General features: G+C 42.8%; 2 protein-coding genes across 3 annotated transcripts in view; one reads left to right on the top strand and one right to left on the bottom strand.

The window, feature by feature from the left end:
- Positions 1 to 27,795, top strand: part of FRMD3 (FERM domain containing 3) — a 335,672-nt gene that overhangs the window by 206,951 nt on the left and 100,926 nt on the right. Inside the window, exons 7-10 of the mRNA XM_075828480.1 lie at positions 4,882 to 4,969; positions 8,609 to 8,697; positions 10,756 to 10,819; positions 14,085 to 14,173. Of these exons, the coding sequence (XP_075684595.1) occupies positions 4,882 to 4,969; positions 8,609 to 8,697; positions 10,756 to 10,819; positions 14,085 to 14,173 (330 nt within the window). The remainder of the gene's footprint in view (positions 1 to 4,881; positions 4,970 to 8,608; positions 8,698 to 10,755; positions 10,820 to 14,084; positions 14,174 to 27,795) is intronic.
- IDNK (IDNK gluconokinase) overlaps positions 1 to 27,795 on the bottom strand; it is a 358,457-nt gene that overhangs the window by 284,514 nt on the left and 46,148 nt on the right. The window lies entirely within an intron of this gene.

Below are 27,795 nucleotides of genomic sequence, written 5' to 3'. Positions count from 1 at the left end.
GACTAAAGTATACTTTGTCTACAACATAGGTTCTGTCATCCTGTCATGTACATGCGAACATTTATAGAGTCTTCTCTGTTTTGATACCAATTTTTAATTGTTTGTTTAACTTTCATGTCAATAAAATTGTTATATTTTTATATATATATGGCTTTGTACTCCGGTTCCTCTGTATGGCATTAATCTAGGAGTGGCCCAACTGTTAAGAAATGGAAGGTGTTCCTTGCGGACACAATTTAGCCCGTTATCATACTGTTCTAGGAGTTTATATATTTGTAATATGTTGTGCCCAGTTTGTGCCACTGAAGACAAATACCTCATACAATGTTGAGCGGGTTCTCACGGATATAAAATGTCATATATGTGGACGTAAGCTGGTGTTTGGGCACGCTGTGGGGCTCAGAATGGAGCACCATTTGGCTTTTGGAACGCAGATTTTGCTTGCCAATAGTTCTATTTGGGGTTTTGCTGGTATTTCAGTTTATAATGTTGGGGCATATGTAATCTGTGCGGAGTACAGCAGGGCATAATAAGAGGGTATAATAATGAGGTAAATAAATAATAATTCACTGATAAATGGTGCATGTTCTTATCCGCTTTTGGAGCGCTCTGCACAATTTCTGTCGCTATATTCTGAGAGCCAGAACTTTTTTATTTTTTTTCCACCGGACCTGTGTGTTTTAAGATACATGTGATTTTTTATCACTTTTTATTAGATTTTTTTGGCAAGCAAAGTGACCAAAAAACATATATTCTGACAATGTTTTTTGTCTTTGTTTTTTACAGTCTTCACCGTGCGCTATAAATGAAATTTTACTTTATTCTGCGGGCCGATACGATTACGGCGATACCATTTTGTGGCGTTTGCAAAATAAAATCACTTTTCGATAAAATTATTTATTTTTTGTGTCACCATATTCTGAGAGACATAACTTTTTTATTTATCAGTCAAAAAAGCGGTGTAAGGGCTTGTTTTTTTGCGAGACGGGTTGTAGTATTTATTGGTACTATTTTGGGGTACATGCAAGTTTTTGATCACTTTTTATTCTATATTTTGGGAGGGGTGATGACAAAAAAATAGTGAAGAAATTGGGGGCCCCCGGAAGAAGCTGACTTAGTTCAGTGAAACGTACGTCGGGACTATACCGACTCTGTTAGTAGGGAAAGGCTGGGTTCACACGTGGCGGAATTTCACTTAAATTCCGCTGCGGACACTCCGCAGCGTTAATCCGCAGCGGTGCCGTTTGTCCATTGACTTACACTTTAATTTAGCAGTGTTCGTTTAGACGAGGCGTAAAATTCCGCTGCGGAGCATAGGCTGCGGAGCGGAATTTGGTGTCCGCAGCATGCTCTGTCTGTTGCGGAGCAGTGGCGGACTCATGGCGGAATTTCTCCATTGACTTCAATGGAGAGTCAAAATTCCGCAATGAAGTCCGCAGATCTTATGTGTGCTGCGGAGCGTATTGGTTTTACTACCATGACATTTCTTCATTCTGGCTGGACCTATGTATTTCTAGGTCTACAGCCAGACTGAGGAAGTCAATGGGGCTCCCGTAATGACGGGAGCGTTGCTAGGAGACGTCTGTAAATAGTCACTGTCCAGGGTGCTGAAAGAGTTAAGCGATCGGCAGTAACTGTTTCTGCACCCGGGACAGTGACTACCGATCTCAATATACATGTATCTGTAAAAAAACATATAAGTTCATACTTACCGAGAACTCCCTGCGTCTGTCTCCAGTCCGGCCTCCCAGGATGACGTTTCAGTGTAAGTGACGGCTGCAGCCAATCACAGGCCAAGCACAGGCTGCAGCGGTCACATGGACTGGCGCGTCATCCAGGGAGGTCGGGCTGGATGCCGAAAGAGGGACGCGTCACCAAGACAACGGCCGGTAAGTATGAAATTCTTTTACTTTCACTAGGGAAAGTGCTGTCCCTTCTCTCTATCCTGCACTGATAGGGAGAAGGGAAGCACTTTTCCCGCAGTCCGCAGCAGCTAGTCCGCATCAATTTACTGCACATTTTGTGCAGATCCGCAGCAGAATCTGCGACGCAGATTCTGTGCGGCATTGATGCGGACAGTTGCGGAGGAAATCCGCCACGTGTGGTCATGCCCAAAGATTACAGAGGGCAAGATTAGTTCAATGAAAATGAAAATTAATTACTAATCCTACCGCATTTGAGGCTCGCTCCTGACACAGTGGGAACGAACGAACGAACGAACGAACGAACGAACGCAGTGGCGATATTACTATACGCTATGGAGCTGTTGAGTGCTGATGACGTCGCGGCACTAACAGCTGATACTCCAAAATATTGCAGGCCGAACAAGCCAGCAATCTTTAAAACCCCACGAGTCAGGAGTGTTGACTACCAACAGGCAGTCTGTTTGTCTGCCTAAACGCAGTCTCTGCACTGCTGCTCATTTAGTGATCGGAGCGGCAACGCTGAGAATACATTCTGCCTAAACGCAGTCTCTGCACTGCCGCTTAATCGAGGATTGGAGCGGCGACGCTGAGAATACATAAAAGAAAACGCACTTGATGATCAGTCAGCTGCTTACAGAGATAGATCACTATCTGTCCGCGCCGCTATCCGCGCTGCTGCTCAATTAAAGATCGGAGCGGCAACGCTGGTAATACAATAAACAAAACACACTCGATGATCAACCAGCTGTTCACTGGGACAAACTGTAATTCCTTTGCGCTGCTGCTCAACCAAAGATTGGAGCAGCAACGCTGAGAATATACAAAATAAAACGCACCCAGTGACCAGGCAGCTGTTCACAGAGACTGATTACAATCTCTTGCGGTGTGCACATGCAGGGGAGTTTACAGTTATAATACAAACCCTTGCAGCACTACCTCTCATATTTCCACTGAATTAGTAAAGCCAACAATAGGCTCCCTACTCAGTGGAATTCCATTAAAGTTGTGATTACACTTTGTATATAATAAAAATACTATAAAATGTGGCAATAAAAGGGGACATTGCACAGTACAATCCTTCACCTATTACACTAGTCGGTATCAATACAATAATTGAAGGCGACATTTAACCCACCGTGCTCTACTTTCCCTCTCTCCCCATACCTACAATTTCCAAAAAATAGTGATTCTGACATTGTTTTTCAATTATTTTTTTTGCGGTGTTCACCGTGCGGGAAAATTAATATTATAGTTTTATAGTTTGGGTCGTTACGAACATGGTGATACCACATATGTATACTTTTTTTTTAACATTTTCATTTTTTTCTTATAATAAAATACTCATCATAGGAAAAAAAAACATTTTTTTTTTTGTAACTTATAATTTGTTTTTACACTTTTATAAAACATTTTTATAACTTTTTTTTTTTTTTTACTTTTTACTTGAAGACCTGCAGCACTGATCGCTGCTATAATACATTACACTACCTAGGTAGTGTAACATATTATAAACTGTCTGTGTGATGCTGAGAGTCACACTGACAGGAAGCTTATGAGGACCGGCCTCCGGCTGGTACTCATACGCTGCCGTGCATGCAGACCCGGAGGTTGTTGTATGGCTTCTGGTTTTGCCATGCAACCGACTGCAGCACCTGCAATTGGTCCCAGGGAAAGTTTGTTGTAGCAACAAACTTTCCAGTTTGTTACAGTAACAAACTTTCCAGTTCGTTGCTACAACAAACTTTCCTTGCGATCACATGATCGGGACCTGAACCAATTAGGTCCTGACCATGTCTCCGGGACCAGAGGCAGGGGTTAACAGCGCAATCCGGGTGTCAGCCCTACTCTGAGACACCCGGATCGCGCTTTTAACACCCACCGTGAATTCACGTTGGCGCTGCACAGAGCCCAGCAAGTGCCGACGTGAATTTACTGTGGGCGGTCGGGAAGCGGTTTACGAAACTCATTAGCATAAATCTAAAATAAGTCATAACTCCGTCAAAAATGATAGTTTTTCTAAATAAAAAACACTGCTGTAAGCTACATTACAGCGCCGATCACATTATGTAGAAGATAGGCCACTTATAATGTGGTGACAGAGCCTCTTTAAATGGGAATATTAAAAACTACAACTCGTCCCGCAAAAAACAAGCCCTCATACGGCTATGTCGACGGAAAAATTTAAGTTATGGCTTTTGGAATGCTGGAAGGAAAGAAAAATGAAAAATACAGCTGCTGAGTAAGGGTATGTTCACACGGCTTATTTACGGATGTAAATAGGGCGTTTTACTCCTCGATTTACGTCCGAAAATGCGGCTCGATAGTGTTGCCAAACATCTGCCCATTCATTTGAATGGGTCTTACGATGTTCTGTGCACACGGTCATTTTTTTTACGCCCCGCTGTCAAAAGGCGGGGCGTAAAAAGACGCCCGCGTCAAAGAAGTGCCTGTCACTTCTTCGGACGTAAATGGAGCCGTTTTCCATGGACTCCATGGAAAACCAGCTCCATTTAACGTCCGTAATGGACGCAGCAAAAAGCGCCTCTACATGCCGTTACGGACGCTGCCGTGTGAACATACCCTTAGTCAATACCCTACCCACTAAGAAATGCGAGCATTTGGGCATTTGCTGACTCGACAATACCTTGTTATGGACAAGTAAAAACCCAATTAAACGAATCAATATTGCTTTCGCACTTGCTAAAAAAATTATTTAAGAAAATGCACATTGTCTCTCAACGCTGTACAAAATATAATGCACTTGAAGAAATTGAATGTTTGCTTTTACTATATTTTAAATTTTTGTCCTGGAAATTAGAATACTCTGGCTTTTAAAAGTCAGTGTGCTGGTTTCCTTGAAGTCTGAAAAACAAAGAAAATGTGAATTCTTCACTTATTTTGCTTACCATGTAAAACATTTAATGACCCCCTTCTTCCTCCCCTTGTACTGTTTCAGAGGTCAGAGCCCAGCTGTTGCAGAATTTAATTTGCTGTTGAAAGCACAATCCCTGGAAACTTATGGTGTTGACCCTCATCCATGCAAGGTACCACAGCTGTTCCTAGCCAACTTTCAAACAGACTGCTGCCTCACAATAAGCACTTATTATGTGAATAGAAGGATAGCAGATATTCAGCAGTACAAACAGCATTTACAAAATGGAGGGAGGTGCACACAGTGAAGTATTTCCCAGTCCAAGGGGATTCACAAATCCATAATAAAAGAGAGAAACTGCAGCACTCCCGTTTTTTGGGGGGCGGAAACCAGCGCTTGGAAAAAGCTTTCTGCAGCGTGTGAATGATATTTGCTCAAATCTTATTCACTTTGCTGCTACTGTAAATGCTGCAGAATTTCCGCACAGAATTCCGTTGCGGAAATTCCACAGCATTTACGCTACATGGGAACCTAGCCTAGCCTTCCCACGGCAGTATTTTGCATCAGTATTTATAAGCCAAAACCTGGAGGAGTTCTTAAAACTTGGTAGAGTCACAGTCTTTCCATTATACTTTTTCTGTGAAGATTTCTCTCCTAGTTAGGCGAAATTCACACAAACTTGTGCGTTTTGCGCGCGTTGCAGTTCCGTGTGTCATAAGTGTTTGGTGCGTGGCTGTGTGATTTTCGCGCATATGCCACCCTTATGACATGCGGTTTTGAGGTTTAGAAAAAGAAATGAAGGAGGTGGTTTTATTTTTCATTTCTTGATCTACAGTTGCGGGAATCACGCGCAGCACACGGAAGTGCGTCCATGTGTTGTGCGTGATTTTCAAGCACCCATTGACTTCAAGTATAGGACATGTCGTGAGTTTTACGCAGCGGATACACGCTGCATGAAAATCACGGAATGTCTGAACGGCCCCATTGACTTACATAGGTCTGTGCGACGCGCGTGATTTTCACGTGCGTATCACGGACGTTAAATATGCTCGTGTAAATAAGGCCTTATGGCATGCAAATACTGAAGCAAAATACAAACCAAAATACTGCCATGTGATAGTGGCCTTAGGCTGGATTCACACATTGTGTATTTGTTGCAGATGTGTTGTTGCATATTTTAATGGGGATTTAGCCAGAAGTGGTTTCAGAAGGAATAGGAAAAAATTTTACTTCTCCACTTCTCCTGGATTCACTTCTGGATTTGGTTATAAAAAGCTGCATCAAAATCTGCAAGAAATACGAAAAAAATGTAACTCAAACGTGAGAGAGAAAGGCAAGCTGGTTAAAACAACACAGGAACCCTTTGTAAGCAAATTTTATTATATTTTTTTATGAAATTAATGTATTTAGTGTTTTTAAGCAACTTTTGAAATCACTTTTATTAAATATGTTATTTACTTTTTAAGATACAGCTTCTATGTCTCCTGTATACATAGAAGCTGTAGTTTAACGTCTCCAGATCATTCTTCTATTGAGCCAATTACGCATCTTAAAGGCTATGTACAACTTTGTAAGCAATTTTTTTTAATTAAATAAATGTATTTAGTGTTTTTAAGCTACTTTTAACCCGTTAGTGACCGCCAATACGCCTTTTCACGGCACCGCATCTGAGTGGTTTTGGAGAGAGGGAGGGAGCTCCCTCTCTCTCCCACCGACACCCAGCGATACGATCGCCGAGTGTTTGTGTCTCCAATGGCAGCCGGGGGCTTAATAAAGGCCCCCAGGTCTGCCTGGAGCGAATACCTGCTAGATCATGCCGGAGGCATGACCTAGCAGATGCCTGTCCGTTTTAAACGGACAGGCAGTAATACACTGCAATACAAAAGTATTGCAGTGTATTATAATAGTGATCGGAGAATCGCATATTAAAGTCCCCTAGTGGGACTAGTAAAAAAGTAAAAAAAAAGTTTAATAAAGTGAATTAAATTTTTTTTTGAAAAACCCACCTTTTCCCCTTACAAAATGCTTTACTATTAAAAAAACAAAATAAAGTAAAAAAGTTACACATATTTGGTATCGCTGCATCCGTAACGACCCCGACTATAAATCTATTACATTATTTAACCCGCGCGGTGAACGCCGTAAAAAATTAAGTAAAAAACTATGGAAAAATTGCTGTTTTCTGTGAATCCTGACTTTAAAAAAATGTGATAAAAAGTGATCAAAAAGTCGCATCTACTCCAAAATGGTACCAATAAAAACTACAAGTCTTCCCGCAACAAAAAAGCCCTCATACAACCGCATCGGCGAAAAAATAAAAACGCTACGGCTCTTCAAATATGGAGACACAAAAACAAATAATTTTGAAAAAAAAGCGTTGTTACTGTGTAAAAGTAGTAAAACATACAAAAACTATACAAATTTGGTATCGTTGCAATCGTAACAACCCGCTGAATAAAGTTATTGTGTTATTTATATTACACGGTAAACGGCGTAGATTTAAGACGCGAAAAAGAGTGGCGAAATTTCCTTTTTTTTTCTATTCCCCCCCAAAAAAAAGTTAATAAAAGTTAATCAATAAATAATATGTCCCCCAAAATGGTGCTATTAAAAAATATAACTTGTCCCGCAAAAAACAAGACCTTATACAGCTATGTCGATGCAAAAATAAAAAGGTTATAGCTCTTGGAATGCGACGATGGAAAAACGTAAAAAATGGCTTGGTCATTAAGGTGTATCGTTCTGTCTCAGCCAATTCCATCAGTACAGCTGAAGTGACGGATCGGCTGAGAGCAGGTCCTGCGTGTCTCTGACACAGGATCCAGCTAATATCGATCACATCTAAGTTCATAACTTAGATGTGATTGTTATTATATTGAAATGTTAAATACTTTTGTGTCAAAAAAGACAAAAGTATAATAGGTATGATACCTTTATTGGCTAACCATAAAAGTTCTATATGCAGCTTTCAGAGCATAGAGGCCCCTTCTTCTGCCTGAAGAAGGGGCCTCTGTGCTCTGAAAGCCGCATATAGAACTTTTATGGTTAGCCAATAAAGGTATCATACCTATTATACTTTTGTCTTTTTTGACACAAAAGTATTTAACATTTCATATTGTCTCTGGCTAACACGGTACTACACAATTTTTTATTATATTGAAGTAATGTATTGCTGTCATAGACTTAGACTTAGGCCTAATTCACACGAATTAGGAAAACTGTCCCGTACTGTAATCATGTTTTCAGTACGGGACAGTAGTTCTGCGGAGAGGCAGGGACACCTAGCGTCATAGATAACTATGATGCTAGGAGCCTGGCTCCCTGCAGTGTGTTCGGTCCTGGAAATGCGGCCGACATACGGACCGTATATCACGGACCGAACACGCTCGTGTAAATTAGGCCTTAAGGAAACTTGTCTGGGGCTCTTTCAAATTTGTAGGCTTAAGGGTACAGTCAGGTGAGGTTATACAGGAGAGGCATTAAAGGGGTATTCTTACCTTAGACATTTATGGCATATCCAGAGGATAAGTGTTGGTCCCACATCGGGAGGTGGGGGGTCCCCCAACCCCCAGTCCTGCCTGGTGATATGCATAACTGTCTGAGATGGGAATACTCCTTTAAAGATGGGGGCTCCCAATTCTGTTTAACCTTTGAATCTGTATAGACTTTACTGATTCCTTATAGCTCTCGGGACACAAGCTCATCCTCAGAAATGAATACCTTAATCGGCTCAGCTAAACAGACCTGATTGTTTAGAATGTCATGTCTAAATGCTAATGGTCTATTTTCCTGTATGTTTTGCTTTTCTAAGGATTCAACAGGGACCACAACATTTCTTGGATATACTGCCGCAGGGTTTGTTGTATTCCAGGGTAACAAAAGGATACACCTTATAAGATGGTAAGTAGATTCTATTTAGTTTTTCCTTTATACACACAGGAAATACATATTAATAGGGATTAATTTAGACAATTAATACTTATGTGGGACTTTTCTTTTATAGACCAATTGCTATTAGAAATAAAAAATGAGACAAAGGGGCATCAAAACCCTCAAGACAACCCTTTTGCATATTCCCTATCAAGGCATTTGGATATCATAGAGGGTTGTTCCCTATTCAGGACCACGCTTTGTCAGCCAGAGTGGAGAGCAACAGCAAAGAGTGACTCCTACCCTGGAAGACTCGACACACCCATGTATGAAGCAATTGATCATTTATTTGAGTTTGAAATGCGGAGCTGCAAGGAGTATCCCCCTGCAATAACATCATATTTGGAAAGCTGCTGTCCTAATGAAACAAATTCATTAAATATCTAGAAATCCACAACACTACAAGACTCTGGAACTTCCTGTGAAATGTGTTTGTATTTTCCAGATGTCCCCTGGTATTATACAAAATGTAGTATACAAAGGAAACCTGAGTGAAATATAAAATTTTTAGTATTTAGCTAGTTAAACCCATATTACACCTGTGAAAAAGCAGGAAAAATGACAGCAATAATGACCCTCGTACAATTTGTATTTGCATTCAGTTTTTTAATCACCGTTGGGAAATTTTTGAGCATCCAAAGAACTGCAGGGCTCTGCAAGGAAGAGTAAGCTAAAACAATGTGGAAGATCGTTTTTAAATATAGGAAGTGGTTAGTTGCAATTATTTCTGGTAAAGGTATGCATCTACTGGTTTTGACTTCAAGATATCACATAGGGTATGTTCACATGGCTTATTTTCAGGCTGATTTTGGAGCGTAAATGCCTCGGGGGCTGAACGCCTCCAAACATCTGCACATTGGTTTCACAAAAAAAACTGCGTTCCGCTCCCACGGGGCATTTTTACGCGGTCGTTTTTAAAAACGGCGCGTAAAAAAACGCCCCGTAAAAAAGGAAGTGCATGTCACTTCTTGAGCCGTTTTTGGAGCCGTTTTTTATTGGGTCAATAGAAAAACAGCTCCAAAAATGGCTGTAAAAAAGCGCATCAAAAAAGGCTTGATCTATAAAAAAAATGGCTGAAAATCAGAGGCTGTTCTCCCTTGAAAACATCTCCATATTTTACAGCCGTTACGGAGCGGTTTTCAGAGAAAACAGCCTCTGATTTCCAGCCGTTTTTGAAGAAGAAAACGTTTTTTTAAGGCGGTTTTTCTAGATGTTTTTGGAGCTGTTTTTCCATTGACACAATGAAAAACAGCTCCAAAAACGGCTCAAGAAGCGACTTGCTCCTTCTTTCTACAGGGCATATGAACGGCCCCATTAAAATACATGCGTCCATGTGACGGCCGTTGTTTTAATGGCCGTCGCATGAACGTACTCTACGTTCGTCTGAATTTGGCCTAACATAGATATAGCAGTAAATTCTCCATTAGACTTGGTGCTGAATGTACATAAAGAAATAGATGAAACCTATAGCTCAAGTAAAAGTCACAGTTTAAAAGAATAGCGGGATGTTCATAGTTTTCTTTCTCACTAGTGTTTGAGTGGACCGTTAAGGCATGTAAAAAAATTATCTCTATCTTTGGCATTGGCTAAGGGCCTGTTCACATCTCCGTTAGGGACTTCCATCACAGATTCGGACGAAAATACTGGAAACTTTAGCATGCTGCGCTATTGTTTCCCGTAAAATGACTAAATCCGTCGGAACTCATTAAAGTCAATGTAACAGAACCGGCACTACCGGTATTTTCGTTGCTCTGCTCCTCTGACAGATCAGAGCCACGGAAACACAGACGCAAATGTGAACAAGCCCTTTGTAGGAATTATGTTAAAAAGCAAAACGGTCAACATATTGCTTTCTCTTGGAAGAACAGAACCCCTTTTGTTTTGCTTTGTATATGGGGCATAATGTCCTATATACACAGCAAATAAATTACATATAGAAAAGGGACAGTGGCCGGTACCCCTTAAATGGAAAGCACTAAAATGAAATGAATCCCTGTGGCTCACAATACCTGCATATATTTTTCACAGGCCAGATATCTGCAAAATGAGATTTGATGGGAAAACATTCCATGTCGTTATAATGCAGAAAGAGGTAGGAATGATACGTTAAATCATCTAAAATATTTTTAAGTAAGCTACTACAATGTTTTCTGTAAGACAGCTGCATTTCATTATTAGATACGTCTTGACAATTCAACTATTAGGCCTGAGCAACTTTTACAAATGTTATTCAGCTAGTCCTTAGAAAAACTGAACTTAAAGTTTTTCTTTAATCTAAGAACCTATATATGACTAGTGAGGGGCTGAAAAATATAGGTGCCCAAGTCGCCGTTACTAAAATGTGTCCCCTTCACTTCTTTCTCAAAGGCTGTGTTTACATGTTACGGTCAAATCATGTTTTTTGCCACAATTTTAGCTAAACCATGCAGTTTTAATGCGATTTCACAAAAATCGTCGCAAAAAAATGCAAATTGGCAGCGACGTGTAAACGCAGACTAAAGTTCAATGAATAGCTGTTGGATTGAAAACTTTTTAGGTTACAGCTATCAGCCCTAATTAACCCAGTATCGTTTGACGTTGCTGAACATACATGTTAGGCACTGTTTTTTGGCCTATGTTTAGCATATATGCCGGGAAAAGCACTTGACATATGTGTTAGGGTATGTTCACACGCGGTCATTACGTCCGTAATTAACGGACGTATTTTGGCCGCAAGTACCGGACCGAACACAGTGCAGGGAGCCGGGCTCCTAGCATCATAGTTATGTACGACACTAGGAGTCCCTGCCACGCTGCCGGACAACTGTCCCATACTGAAAACATGATTACAGTACGGGACAGTTGTCCGGCAGCGAGGCAGGGACTCCTAGCGTCGTACATAAGTATGATGCTAGGAGCCCGGCACCCTGCACTGTGTTCGGTCCGGTACTTGCGGCGGAAATGCGTCCGTCAATTACGGACGTAATGACCTCGTGTGAACATACCCTTAAACGTAGGCTGTGACAAATTCCTAACAGTGGGCAGTATACGTCTTTTTGCAAGATCCGGTTTTATGGAATATACTAGTCTACTACGCTTTTTCATACCTAAAAAAAAGTATACTGATGTATATTAGCCATGACAGAGGCCAAAAGGACTCTCTTTTGGCCTCTATCGGGCTAATGGAGCCTTATGGACACATTTAGCCTGTATGTAGAGCTTTCCTGGTGTACATGCTAAACGTGGGGCAAAACGTGATGTGAACAGGGCCTTATGTATGTGGAGAAACATATGCATATAGTATATGCATATCTTGTTGTACCAAGTGGCTTATTAAACCTCTGATATACTCCTTTACAAACAGTGCAACCATCAAGCGCCCCATCATTTTTTTTATAGGCATAGCAGCTCATATGTACAGACAACTGTGCCTGGTATAGGGGATTATTCCCATTCACTTGAATAGGACCAATATAGAAAACCAGGCAGTGCCGCCCATATGGATGAGCCGCTTCATTCTACTAATCGGTGAGGTTCCCGGGGATCGAGCCCACACCGATCAAACACTGATGGCCTCTTCTAAGGATATGCCATGAATGTTTAAAGCGTACCTAACTTTTAAGAATAAGCTTTCTTATGTGTGTACATGAGGAATAACAGTATTTCTGGTCATTATATGACTTGTATATGGCATTTTTTTTTTTACCAGTTTTCAGTTCTGCAGGCTCTATCACTAATTCTCAGTCTTCTCTGAGCTAGTAGGTGGAGCTTAACTGCTATAATGTATACACTGCACACATAGAAGAGGAGAATCCTGCTCTCCTATCTCTATATACCACACATAGAGAAGCTTGAGCAGCATCGAGGACATTATACAGCAGTAATGAGGGGAGTATACCTGAGAATCCAGCATTGGGTTGACATATAAATCTTACCTGCAGTTTGTGTCTCCTTTATGCTCCCTGCTTACCCCTCTTCTATGGGCAGCGTGTCTGTGTCTCTCCCTTCTTCTTTCTCCTGCTCCCTGTAACGCTCTGCTCTCGTTGGCGTACTACCTCTCCCAGCAAGCATAGCTGCCAGGTTATCTTTGGTACATGTTCCTGGGTCTTCACACGGGCCATGAACGTGCACTTCCTTCTGCTGCTCGTGTTGCTGGATCTGGCCATGGGGCGGCACGCACTCACTTCCTGCATCTTATAGGGCCAGCGCGCGCGCACATTCCTTCCCTAGCCTATCCCTCTCAATCACCAGGTATATTAGTCTGCTTCACTGGACACACTCTGCCTGAGCAATATTGGAACAACCTAGAGTTATCCAGCAATGGTTCCTGTATGCACCTGATCCTGTCTGCCGTTGCTACCAGTTATCAGCCTGTATCCTCTCTGCTATTGATACCAGTTATCAGCCTGCATCCACTAATCCGCTGCCAGCCTACATCCAGTAATCGGCTACCAGCCTGCATCCAGTAATCTGCTGCCAGCCTGTATCCAGTTACCTGCTGTCCACCTGTGTCCAGCTACCTGCCAGTGTCCTGTTATTTGTTGCCAGCCGCTACACTCACCGGTGGAGTAGCCCAGTGGGTACACAACCAGCTGGTCGTTACACTCCCCCTCACCATAGACTTGTAAAGGCAGGCAGTGAAAAGACACACCTCCACTTCCTGCAATCATTCTCCTTTGCTCTGTAACCAGCAATGCTTGACATCAGGGGTTGACAGCAGACTACAGGAAGGGAGACACCTAGTGGCATTAAATTCATACAGAATCTGCATGGATAAAATGTCAAAATTTTAACAGCAAGTAAACTACAAAGTTCACATATATCAGGTATACTATTAAGGTATGTTCACACGGCCTATTTTCAGCCATTTTTTGGGTCGTAAACTCCCCGAAAAGCGGCTAAAAATACAGAGGCTGAACGCCTCCAAACATCTGCCCATTAATTTTAATGGGAAAAACGGCGTCCCGATTCCCACGGGGCTATTTTTTTACACGGCTGTTTTTCATTGTCTCAGTAGAAAAACAGATCCAAAAGCGGCCAGAAAAAACGCCTGATGCATAAAAAACGGCTGAAAATCAAAGGCTGTTTTCCCTTGAAAACAGCTCTGTATTTTACAGCCATTTTTCATTTTGCGTGCCCTTAGATTAGAAGAAGTTTTTTAAAAAAGTTAGTGTTTATTTAAGTTCTGAAAAAACCTTATAATGACAGCCCCTTTAATGACAAAATGTTCAGCTGTGTTACAATGTAATATAAGTTGAAAACTAAATATACAACATGATTGTTCTGTTGATCCCAGTAAACACTGCAGGATGACTGATCAGTCATGTGAAATCTAATAGCTAATAATAAAAATGTTTGCCTTTTTTATATCCCTCTAGAAAAAAACAGTTTTAACCTATCATACCTCAGCACCAGCAGCCTGTAAACATCTGTGGAAATGTGGGGTGGAAAATCAGGCCTTCTACAAGTAAGTCTTTACTAGTTTTACAAGTGCAGTCATTTCTTTATGTATTTATGTTCATTCCTTAAAGGGCTATTCTAGTACTTGTATATTGAAAAGTTAGAATATTTTCCAATATACTTTTTTTGTATCAATTCCTTCACGGTCATTCAATAGGATCTTTCATCATTTACTCACAGGTCATAAAATCTGCCCATGGTCATGTGAAGGATCCAGCAACCATAATTCTATTATATTTTGCCTAAACTGTCAAAGGCAAACACAGATTTGGAGTACAAAAATGCAAAACATAAGTAGTGCAATGTATTATAACAGCGATAAGGCAGTTGGACCTTCAAGTCCCCTAATGGAACATCAAAAAAAAAAAGACTAAAATGTACAAAAATCAAAAAATAAATGTTTAAAAACAATAATAATAATAATTATTGGAAACAATTAAAAAATGTTAAAAAACTATACATAATTAGTATCGCCACATTTGTAACGACCTGAACTATAAAACTATCACGCTATTTATCCCAAACAGAGAACGCCGTAAAGAAAGAAAAACTAAACAATAATGCCAGAATTGCTGTTTTTTTTTTAAACTTGTTTTTATTGAAAAGTGAGTTTGTTTTATCACATTATGAAGAATAAAAAAACAAAATGCAAAGGACAACAGTGTCCCAATCAATACAACTAAGCACTCGCAGGTGCTGAACAAATCTCAACAATATTGCCATCCTGTTTACTTCACTTACCCAAAAAAGGCATAATAAAAATTTACAGATAGTACATCCATTCGCTTCACATTTTCACAACTGTATAATGTTCACACAATATGTTTATATGTGAGAGGTCCGGGAGATCCACTACTTTATCCGTCTCATCCCTACCTGCCTATCGTCTCCTCCCCCCCCTCCTTGCATCCACTGCCGTCTCTATTTCCCTCGGAGTGTATGTTGTCTCAGTGCTGTTGCACCATATGTCCCATATTTTGTGGAAGTTGTCCGGCCGATCTCTATGTTTAAAAATGATACGTTCATATGATATAGTGGAATTAACCATCTGCTTCCATACTGTAACCTTAGGAGGTCGACGATCCATCCATCTCATAGAAATGCCTTTGCGGGCCAAGAAAAGGGTCTCTTGTAGAAATATTTTGGTATGACGGGACCATATGTCTTCCTCCAGTATTCCAAATAGACACAACTCTGGAGTCCCTACAACAGGAAATGGTAGCATTAAGTTGAGGAAACCGATGATCTTTGACCAGTAAGAGCGGAGATGTGGGCACATCCATACCATGTGCCAGAAGTCAGCTGGGGCATGTGAACATTTCGGGCAAGCCGGTTCTGATATGTATTTCATTTGAAATAGGCGCTGAGGCGTCAGATACGCCTGATGAATATAGTACAGCTGGATGAGCTTATTATTAGCAGCAGGTGACACATGTAAGTGTGATTGTAGTAGGTCTTCAATGGAATCCTCCGTCAAAGAAGGGATTAATTGAGACCACCTGGAAATAATCGGCAGTGGATTCGCATTAGCCTTCTGTTCAATCAAGTGAGCGTAAATAGTAGAGATCAGACCTCTGGGGCCCTGTGATCGGACCACCCCGATGAGTGGGTAGGAGGAGATGAGTTGACGCTGTCTCGGAAACTGCTCAGCAAGGAGGTGACGCATCTGCAGATATCTGAAGAAATGCTGTCGAGGAAGCCGAAATTTTTCTTGCATTTGTTCGAAGGACAGAAGGATATTATTTTCATACACATCTCCGAGCACTGTGACACCTGCATCAATCCAATATGCGGCATCTGGGAACTTTACCAAGGATTCCAACACCGTGTTATGCCACAGAGGAGTTTCTGCGGGGGTGTCTGAAGAACTCGATATAGTCATAGCCACTTTCCAGACTTCCCTTGCCACTCGACAGACAGGCAGTAAAGAGGATCTTGGCACGTCCTGATGAAACAACACCGGCCACAATGACTTATGTGCAGAATAGTCCAGTAACATACCCTCAAGGCCCGGGGGCCGTTTGGCTTGCGTCCAGGTGCTTAGGTATTTGAGTTGGCTGGCCAGATAGTATAAATAAATGTCCGGGAGAGCAATACCAGCCATCTCCTTTGGTCTTTGTAGCTTCTGTAAGGCCAGTTTTGACCTAGACCTTCCCCATATAAAGGAAATGATGAGGGACTCCAGTTTCCGGAAGAAGGACTTTGGTATGGGAGTGAATATATGTTGTAGAATATAAAGACTCTTAGGAAGTATCACCATTTTAATCAGATTAATTCGTCCCATGACCGACAATGGGAGGGCCGCCCATATCTTGAACTTTTCTCTGGCAATGGATAATAGAGGATACACATTGAGTTGTAGGGAGATTGCCGCCTTTCTGGTAATGAGTATACCCAGGTATTTAAATTGGTCAACTACAGCAAGTCCTTCTCTCGTGGAGCCCGCCGACTGTGTTTCCCCAGGCTGTAAAAACAAGATGGTTGATTTGGACCAGTTAATGCGCAGTCCAGAGTAATCTCCAAAGGTGTTGATAAGATGCATCATTCTCGGGAGGGAAGACTGTATCTGCGAAACAAATAACATAATATCATCTGCGTACAGTGCAATACGGTCCTCACCCGTCTTGTGTGGGACCCCTTTTACTTCCGAGTCTGATCTGATGACTATTGCCAATGGTTCCATTGCCAGTGCAAAGAGTAGGGGTGACAGGGGGCAGCCCTGCCTAGTTCCCCTACCTAGGTCAAAGGAGGTAGATGTGAGGCCATTCAGCGTTATATTAGCCCTGGGATGCTTGTAAATTATCTGTATCCATGACACAAATGCAGGGCCGAATCCAAAACTAGACAGAACACTAGCTAAGTAGGTCCATTCCACAGAGTCGAAAGCCTTAACCGCATCCAAGGAGGCCAGGGCCCAGTTGTTTTTGTTACGCTCGCCTATCTGCGCCACCGTCTGGACTCTCCTCAGATTATCAGACGTACTCCTCCCAGGGATGAACCCAGATTGATCCGGGTGAATAATATCAGAGATGACGGAATTTAGTCTAAGAGCCAGTACTTTAGTCAGCAGTTTGTAATCTGTGTTGAGTAGAGAGATGGGCCTGTAAGATCCGTAATCCATTGGTGTTTTATCCGGCTTCAGAAGTACAATTATAGTCGCATCATACATTGAGGCCGGCAGAGTTCCTTTTCCAAAGGAGGCATTCAATATTTCTAGTAATTGTGGTAGGAGTTGCTCCTGATATTTAGTGTATACCTCCAGGGGAAGTCCATCAGGGCCCGAGGCCTTGCCCTTTGCCATGGTGGTCAATGCTTCCGATAGTTCAGGTAGCGTGATAGGGGCTTCCATAAACTCCCTCTGTGACTCCGTTAGTTGTGGAATATCCATGTACAGTAGGTAATCCCTGATGTTCTGTGGAGACACCTGTATTTTAGATTCGTAGAGTTCTTTGTAGAATTCAGTGAAACGAGACATAATCCGCTCATTGTCGTGTACCACTTCCCCTGCCGCGGAGTGAATACGCAATATTGCTGGCGAGGTCGAATTACTATGAATCATGTGTGCCAGCAAGCTGCTGGATTGATTACCCAGTTCAAAGTATTTCTGGTTGGAGAAGAATATGCGACGCTTCGTTTTTTCCTGAAGGAGATGAACATATTCCCTGCCTCTCTGTAGCCACGTCTGTTGGTTCAATGGAGTGGGATCTTCTATGAATGCGGCCTCTAAAGTTGTACATTCAGCTGCCAGCAGTTGTTCCACCTCAGAGGCCTGCCTTTTGTGGTAGGAGATTGAGGACTGCAAACACCCACGCAGGTATGCTTTCAATGCGTCCCATAAGGCTGAGTGGTTGTCAAAGGGAAGGTTTTCTGCAAAGAACACTGTCAATTGATCCGGGATGCGGTCCTGATCCCCAAATACTTTAAGCCAGAATGGGTGAACTTTCCTAGGCCCTCTATATAGGTGATGGGGTCGTAAATTGAGCTTTACTATTATAGGAGAGTGATCTGACATTGCTCTGGGTAAGTGAGAGATACTTTCCAACATGCCGTAAGCTCTGGCGTTACTGCACACATAATCAATCCTGGATAGCGAGTTTCTCCCAGGTGTGAAGCATGTGTATTCGCGACCATTGGGATGGCGCTGTCTCCACATATCTATCCAACCCATCTCCCCCAAAAAGCCCGCCAGCGGAGTAGACCCGGGTAGATGCCCAGGGACCGGACCAGGATAAAACTTGTCTGTGGAAGGATCTAGAAGAAGGTTGAAGTCTCCCATACATATCACCCCAGCTGCTGGAAATTGGGATGCAAATTTGGCCGCCTCATATAACACAGTCATGGAGGCCGGAGGAGGAAGATAAAGCCCAATCAGCACGAACTGCTGACCTTCAATCCATGCATGCACGAAAATTGACCTGCCCTCCTTGTCTGTCTGCACCGCACCCGGTTCCCATCTGAGCGATCTATGTATCAAAATGGAAACCCCTCTAGAATATGTACTGTGCGTAGAATGGGCCGACCACTGAATCCATGTTCTATTTAAGCAGCTGGCAGTAGATTGTATAAGATGTGTTTCTTGAAGGCATATTATCTGTGGACCTTGCTGCCGGATAAATGAAAAAGTCAGGTTCCTCTTATGGGAGTCTCCCAGACCCCTCACATTCACAGAAAGAATAGACAACGTCATAATACTTCAATTGCTAAGAATATACCAGTAATAAAACAGTGATAAATGCTTTCAGTTGAGATATGCAGTAAAACAGTCAGGTTATCAGCAATAACAAATATAGAACAATCAATGCTATGCACTGATTGCTACGTTTTTTTTTTTTTATTTTCACAAAAGTGATAATTGAGGCAAAACGGGGGATCACCTATATATCAGATGACTAATACAGGTGAGCAGGAACAAAGGAAAAAGAAGGAAGCACAATTGAGGTAAAAGGAACCGGCGTTGTGATTCCCAATTTCGCGGGTAATTGTCCGCTAACTACAAACATTGCATACTGTTTTTCTTAGAAAAGATAAGCCAGTTTCCACCCGCCCATTATGCAAATTATCAACTTAACTTTGGAGGGCATGTGTACAGGGAGTAATACCCTTTATAGTCATCTGCTTTACGGCGCCCATTACATCAATATAATAAAAAACAACGGTATTACTACATGTTCCGCAACTCTTCTCTCAGAACTTTGCATATAAGAAATTACGAGAATAATATAAGGCAGAACTTGCATGAGAACATCGTTCCAGGATAAGATAGATTAAGGGTATGTGCACACACACTAATTACGTCCGTAATTGACGGACGTATTTCGGCCGCAAGTCCCGGACCGAACACAGTGCAGGGAGCCGGGCTCCTAGCATCATACTTATGTACGATGCTAGGAGTCCCTGCCTCGCTGCAGGACAACTGTCCCGTACTGTAATCATGTTTTCAGTATGGGACAGTAGTTCCACGGAGAGGCAGGGACTCCTAGCATCGTACATAAGTATGATGCTAGGAGCCCGGCTCCCTGCACTGTGTTCGGTCCACTACTTGCGGCCGAAATACGTCCGTCAATTACGGACGTAATTAGTGTGTGTGCACATACCCTAATACTCATCTGGACATCCAATACGAGATCCCGTGCAGGAAGGCAGGTGTAACAAGTGTTCACAGTGAACAGTTCCATATGTTGTTGCAGTCTCCAGTTCTATCTTCGAGGAGAGCGTCCCAGGGAAGACAGCCATTCATCCGCTTCCAACGGTGTGTTGAAGAAAACCGTCTTGTCTTGGTGTATAACTCGCAATCGCGCTGGAAACGCCATTGAATAAAGAATTTGATGATCTCGCAACCGTTTCTTGACTGGTACAAATGAAGCCCTCGTTTTCTGTAATGCCGCAGAAAAATCCGGAAAGAGCAGGATAGTGGTATTCTGGAATCGGATTTCTCCATGCGTACGGGCAGCTTGCAGGATAGCGTCCCGGTCCCGACTGCTGAGGAAGCGTGCTAGCAGAGGTCTCGGTGGGGCGCCAGGCGGCGGTGGTCTGCCAGGTACACGATGCGCCCTTTCAATGGTATAAGACGACGATAATACAGCATTTGGTAGAATTTCTTTAAACTAGGCTTCAATAAAGGAACTGGGGTCTCTGCCTTCACAGCGCTCAGGGAGCCCAAGGATCCGTATATTATTGCGTCTCAGGCGATTTTCCAGGTCGTCTGCTCGATTTAGCCATTGAGTAGCCACTCTATCCAGCTGTGCCAGCTTTCCTGTCTGTGGCGCCACTTTATCTTCTAGCCCAGAAATGCGGTCCTCCGTCTCCCTCACCCGGTCCCTTAAGTTCTGCAGGTCCTGTCTGAGGAGTCCCACATCCGACTTTACTTCAGCAATCTTTCCTGTCAGGGAAGAGGTGGAGAGCTGTATAGCGTCCAGGAGCTTGGCTGATACCTGTGCCAGCGTTAGTTCTGGCCCAGGAGCAGGCTGAGCCTCTGGCTGTGCGCTCTCTGGTGGGGGAGGCGGCAAGGAGGAAGAGGCGTCGGCGCCATCTTGAGGAGCAGCGCGGGCAAACTCCTTCAACTTCTCTGCAGCCATGGAATGCCGTGTACGGTTCATGTTACCCTCTTTATGTCGGCGAGGTCGTCTTCTGGCTCTGTGAGGAATTGTAGCGGTATGTCAGCAGGATAAATGTAGGGAAATCGGGGCCGAAAGCGGAGCTCCTAAATCATGCGACCGGTCCCGTCGGCAGTTGGCCACGCCCCCCAGAATTGCTGTTTTTAAGTCACCTCGGCTTCCAAAACAATGGAATAAAAAGTGATCAAAAGGTTGCTTGAAAAATTGTATAAGAGACCCTAAGGCCCTGTTCACACTGAGTTTTTTTGCAGGCAAAAAATTCTGCCTCAAAATTCCGTCTGGAATTTTGAGGCAGATTTTGATCTGCCTGCATGCCGTTTGGCGCGTTTTTTTGCCCGCTGCCATTGAGCGCCACGGGCAAAAACGCAGCGAAAACCGCTTTCTATGCCTCCCATTGATATCAATGGCAGGTCAGAGACGTAAACGCCCGAAGTTAGGGCATGTCGCTTCTATCTCCCGCGAGCCGGTTTTACCGCTCGTGGGAAAAAAACGCCTCCGCCTCCCATTGAAATCAATGGGAGGCGTTTTCGGCCGGTTTTTGGATTGTTTTCCGATGCGGTTTCCGTGTCAAAAAACGTGGAAAAAAAACTTAGTGTGAACTGGACCTAATAGTTGGCGGCCACAAAACTAGAATAATGCAAAGAGAATTGCCAAAGGCAATAGGAGCCAGTTTTTTTTCCCAACTACTTTTAACTGCTAGAATTAGTTTAAATATATGATAACTTTATTGCTTAAAGAGACTCTGTCACCACATTATAAGTGGCCTATCTCCTATATAAGGAGATCGGCGCTGTAATGTAGGTGACAGTAATGCTTTTTATTTAAAAAAACGATCTTTTTTCACAACGTTAGGAGCGATTTTGGTTTATGCTAAAGAGCTTTCTTAATGCCCAAGTGGGCGTACTTTTACTTTCGACCAAGTGGGCGTTGTACAGAGGAGTGCATGACGCTGACCAATCGGCATCATGCACTCCTCCATTCATTTACACTGCACTAGCGATATAGATATATCACTATGTGCAGCTACATACACAAACCCTAACATTACTACAGTGTCCTGATAATGAATGCACATGACCATCCAGCCTGGACGTCATGTGTACTCAGAATCCTGACACTTCTGAATCTTTTTTTGTGAGATTCCGGTAAGTGAAACCAAATCTCGTTTAGCTCCGTGATCTCGCGAGATTTCGTATCCGTTGCTGGAATCTCACAAAAAAAGATTCAGAAGTGTCAGGATTCTGAGTACACATGACGTCCAGTCTGGATTTCATGTGTATTCATTATCAGGACACTGTAGTAATGTTAGGGTTTGTGTATGAGGCTGCACATAGTGATATCACTATATCGCTAGTGCAGTGTAAATGAATGGAGAGGAGTGCATGATGCCGATTGGTCAGCGTCATGCACTCCTCTGTACAACGCCCACTTGGTCGAAAGTAAAAGTACGCCCACTTGGGCATTAAGAAAGCTCATTAGCATAAACTTAAATCGCTCCTAACGTTGTGAAAATAGATAGTTTTTTTTAAATAAAAAGCATTACTGTCACCTACATTACAGCGCCGATCTCCTTATATAGGAGATAGGGCACTTATAATGTGGTGACAGAGTCTCTTTAACAAATGACATATAACATACATTTTAAAATGACAATGCGTGCTGGCAAGTAAGGTAAGTGCACTGCCAATCCTATGTATAATTGAGATTAGGTAAAAACCTGGATTCAGGTTGCCAAAAACTCTGTATTTACTCGATTTCAATTGGCGTAGATCTGCGCTTACCTATATTGTGAGAAAGGAGGAGTATTTTTAGATTTGGGTCTCAACGGTGAAAAAGGGCGAGTTGCAATTGTAGCCCTGAATTCATTCTCATCTAATAAATCCTCTAGACTCCTAAAGGCATTTAATTCCTCATGATTGATTTCATCAGGTCCTTGTATTCTCCCTTTATGATGTTTATGTAGGGCTAACTTTCAGGTTTTTACCTAATCTCAATTATACATAGGATTGTCAGTGCACTTACCTTACTTGCCAGCACGCATTGTAATTTTTAAGATTATGTTGTACACTACCGTTCAAAAGTTTGGGGTCACCCAGACAATTTTGTGTTCTCCATGAAAACTCACACTTATATTTATCAAATGAGTTGCAAAATGACTAGAAAATATAGTTAAGACATTGACAAGGTTAGAAATAATGATTTTTATTTCAAATAATAATTTTCTCCTTCAAACTTTGCTTTCGTCAAAGAATGCTCCATTTACAGCAATTACAGCATTACAGACCTTTGGCATTCTAGCTGTTAATTTGCTGAGGTAATCGGGAGACATTTCACCCCATGCTTCCAGAAGCCCCTCCCACAAGTTGGATTGACTTGATGGGCACTTCTTGCGTACCATACGGTCAAGCTGCTCCCACAACAGCTCTATGGGGTTGAGATCTGGTGACTGCGCTGGCCACTCCATTACAGATAGAATACCAGCTGCCTGCTTCTTCCCTAAATAGTTCTTGCATAATTTGGAGGTGTGCTTTGGGTCATTGTCCTGTTGTAGGATGAAATTGGCTCCAATCAAGCGCTGTCCACAGGGTCTGCCATGGCATTGCAAAATGGAGTGATAGCCTTCCTTATTCAAAATCCCTTTTACCTTGTACAAATCTCCCACTTTACCAGCACCAAAGCAACCCCATACCATCACATTACCTCCACCATGCTTGACAGATGGCGTCAGGCACTCTTCCAGCATCTTTTCAGTTGTCCTGCGTCTCACAAATGTTCTTCTGTGTGCTCCAAACACCTCAAACTTCAATTCGTCTGTCCATAACACTTTTTTCCAATCTTCCTCTGTCCAATGTCTGTGTGCTTTTGCCCATATTAATCTTTTCCTTTTATTAGCCAGTCTCAGATATGGCTTTTTCTTTGCCACTCTACCCTGAAGGCCAGCATCCCGGAGTCGCCTCTTCACTGTAGACGTTGACACTGGCGTTTTGCGGGTAATATTTAATGAAGCTGCCAGTTGAGGACCTTTGAGGCGTCTATTTCTCAAACTAGAGACTCTAATGTACTTGTCTTGTTGCTCAGTTGTGCAGCGGGGCCTCCCACTTCTCTTTCTACTCTGGTTAGAGCCTGTTTGTGCTGTCCTCTGAAGGGAGTAGTACACACCGTTGTAGGAAATCTTCAGTTTCTTGGCAATTTCTCACATGGAATAGCCTTCATTTTTAAGAATAAGAATAGACTGTCGAGTTTCACATGAAAGCTCTCTTTTTCTAGCCATTTTGAGAGTTTAATCGAACCCACAAATGTAATGCTCCAGATTCTCAACTAGCTCAAAGGAAGGTCAGTTATATAGCTCCTCTACACAGCAAAACTGTTTACAGCGGTGCTAACATAATTGCACAAGGGTTTTCAAGTGCTTTCTAATCATCCATTAGCCTTCTAACACAGTTGGCAAACACAATGTACCATTAGAACACTGGAGTGATGGTTGCTGGAAATGGGCCTCTATACACCTATGTAGATATTGCATTAAAAACCAGACGTTTGCAGCTAGAATAGTCATTTAGCACATTAACAATGTATAGAGTGTATTTCTGATTAATTTAATGTTATCTTCATTGAAAAAAACTGTGCTTTTCTTGCAAAAATACAGAAATTTCTAAGTGATCCTAAACTTTTGAACGGTAGTGTATGTCCTTTGTTAAGAAATAAAGTTATCTTATATATTTAAACTAGTTCTATGAGTATGTTCATACACAGAGTCAAAAACGTCTCAAAATACGGAGCTGTTTTCAAGGGAAAACAGCCCCTGATTTTCAGACGTTTTTTGAGCAACTCGCCTATTTCGCATCGTTTTTCACGGCGTTTTCGCAGGGTTTTTTACGGCTTTTTTTGGAGCGTTTTTCTATAGAGTCTCTGAGAAAACGGCTCCAAAAACATCCCAAAGAAGTGTCCTGCACTTCTTTGACGCGGCCGTCGTTTTACGCGCCGTATTTTGACAGCGACGCGTAAAATGACAGCTCGTCTGCACAGAACATCGTAAGACCCATTGCAAGCAATGGGCAGATGTTTGCCGACGTATTGGAGCCGTCTTTTCAGGCGTAATTCGAGGCGTAAAACGCCTCCATTACGTCTGAAAATAGGTCGTGTGCACATACCCTATCAGTTAAAAGTAGTTGGGGAAAAAACTGGCTCCTATTGCCTTTGGCAATTGTCTTTGCATTACAAAAGGTTGCTTGAACCCCAATTGTACTAATAAAAACTACAGAATGTCACGCAAAAAATAAGCCCTCAAACAGATCCATCGACGGAAAAATAAAATTGTTAAAGCTATCAGAATACTGTATGGCAACACAAAAGCATTATTTTTTTTAAAGTGTTTATATATAAGGTGTGGTATAAGTGACAAAAAATGGAGAAACGGGAAAAACAAAAAAGTTATGGCTCTAAGTCTGGGAGATACTAATGTGCAGGCCAGAGGGGAGCATTCTTTCAGTTTAAAGAGGTGGTTATCAAGGCCCTAATATGTGGGAAAAAGAAAGAGGAGAGCCCAAGCACATCTGTTGGAAGCAAGGCTGCTCATATTATACTAGGCAACACTTTTCCAGTGACGTTCTCCAAACTGTAAAGAAAAGAAGGTCCAAAAATGGTGCAGACACTGGCCTGTGCATAAGGATTTCTTCAAAGTGTACCATACATCTATGGGTTATTTTTAATATTTATTTACCAAATTATTATACCACCTTATTATGTCCTGATATTTTGCACCCGGATCTGTGTCCTTATATTAACTTGAACAGAGGCGTAGCTAGGTTCTCCAGCACCCGGGGCAAAGATTCAGATTGGCGCCCCCCCCCCCCCCAAACCTCTTTCCCGACATCTCCTTCCCCCTCGCCGTGTTTGTTTTCTCTACCAATCGACGTGTCATTTCTTTTTATGTAACGCGAGCATAAAATTATTTGTACATTTCACAAGCAATATGGTTCTATACACAACACAAGAACCAAGCTCGGTACATATATACAGCCCCAGAACAAATACAGCTCAATTTAGTGCAACCCCTGCCGTATAGGTTTGTACGGCGTAAAACTACAGCTCCCAGCATGGCCCGAACAATGGTGAGGATATGCTGGGAGATGCCGTTTCACAAAAAATAAATCCTATCATAATCATACCACCCATCATCTCGCTGCAGATCAAACAGTGACTACAGTACTGATTAGAGGCAGAATAAACATTTACATTAAGTGACTCACCGGTGACGTCTCAGATTCTAGTACTTTTTCTCCATTTGGTCCAGACCTCTATGATGACTTCTCCCGGTCCATTTCTGCAGTTTGCCGCTCAGATGTCTTCAGCTTCTCACTTTTCCAACATTTCTGCACCTATAAAAAAATATAAAGTTATCATTATACCACACACTACGCCCCTAAATATAATAGCGCCAAACACTGCACCTCTAATTATAATAGCACCATACACCATGTCCCACACACACACACACACACACACACACACACACACACACACACACACACACACACTGTGCCCCCTGTAGATAGTGCCTGCCATAGAGCCCCCTGTAGATAGTGCCTGCCAGAGCCCCCTGTAGATAGTGCCTGCCATAGAGCCCCTGTAGAAAGTGCCCCCATATAGACCACCCCTGTATATAGTGTCCCACAAATAACTCCCCCTATAGTGCTCTACAGATAGCCCACCCCTGTATATAGCCCCCTGTAGATATAGCCCACCCCTGTATATAGAGCTCTACAGATAGCCCAACCATGTATGTAGCCCCCTGTAGATATAGCCCACCCCTGTATATAGTGTTTCACAGATAGCCCACCCCTGTATATAGCCCCCCCTTGTACATATAGTCCACCCATGTATATAGTGCTCCACTAGATAGTCCACCCCTGTATATAGTGCTCCACAGATAGCCCACCCCTGTATATACTATATACAAGGGTGGGCTATCTGTGGAGCACTATATACAGGGGTGGACTATATGTACAAGGGGGCTATATACAGGGGTGGGCTCTCTGTGGAGCACTATAGGGGGAGCTATTTGTGGGATACTATATACAGGGGTGGGCTATATCTACAGGTGGACTATATACAGGGGTGGGCTATATCTACAGGGGGACTATCTACAGGGGTGGGCTATCTACAGGGGGACCCTATCTACAGGGGGACCATATCTACAGGGGGACCATATCTACAGGGGGACCATATCTACAGGGGGACTATATACAGGGGGACCATATCTACAGGTGGACCATATCTACAGGGGGACCATATCTACAGGGGGACCATATCTACAGGGGTGGGCTATACACAGGGGGGCTATATCTACAGAGGGGGGCTATATACAGGGGTGGGCTATACACAGGGGGGCTATATCTACAGGGGTGGGCTATACATAGGGGGGCTATATACAGGGGTGGGCTATATACAGGGCTGGGCTATATCTACAGGGCTGGGCTATATCTACAGGGCTGGGCTATATACAGGGCTGGGCTATATACAGGGCGACTATATCTACAGGGGGGGCTATATATTGGGGTGGGCTATCTATGGAGCACCATATACAGGGGTGGGCTATATCTACAGGGGGCTATATACTATATAGCCCACCCCTGTATATGGTGCTCTATAGACAGCCCACTCCAGTATATAGCCCCCCTGTAAATATAGTCCCCCTGTATATAGCCCCCCTGTATATAGCCCCCCTGTAGATATAGTCCCCCTGTATATAGCCCAGCAGATATAGTCCCCCTGTATATAGCCCAGCCCTATAGATATAGTCCCCCTGTATATAGCCCAGCCCTATAGATATAGTCCCCCTGTATATAGCCCAGCCCTGTAGATATAGTCCCCCTGTATATAGCCCAGTCCTGTAGATATAGTCCCCCTGTAGATAGACCCCCCCCCCCCGTAGATAAAGTCCCCCGTGTAGACAAAGTCCCCCCCGCAGATACAGCCACACTTCTATTACAATAAAAATAAAAAAATTTCAAAC

This window comes from Rhinoderma darwinii, chromosome 1 (assembly GCF_050947455.1).
Source record: "Rhinoderma darwinii isolate aRhiDar2 chromosome 1, aRhiDar2.hap1, whole genome shotgun sequence".
In the NCBI taxonomy this organism is placed as follows: domain Eukaryota; kingdom Metazoa; phylum Chordata; class Amphibia; order Anura; family Rhinodermatidae; genus Rhinoderma; species Rhinoderma darwinii.
Note: the sequence above shows the minus strand (reverse complement) of the source record. Positions and strands in the feature narration are given on the sequence as shown.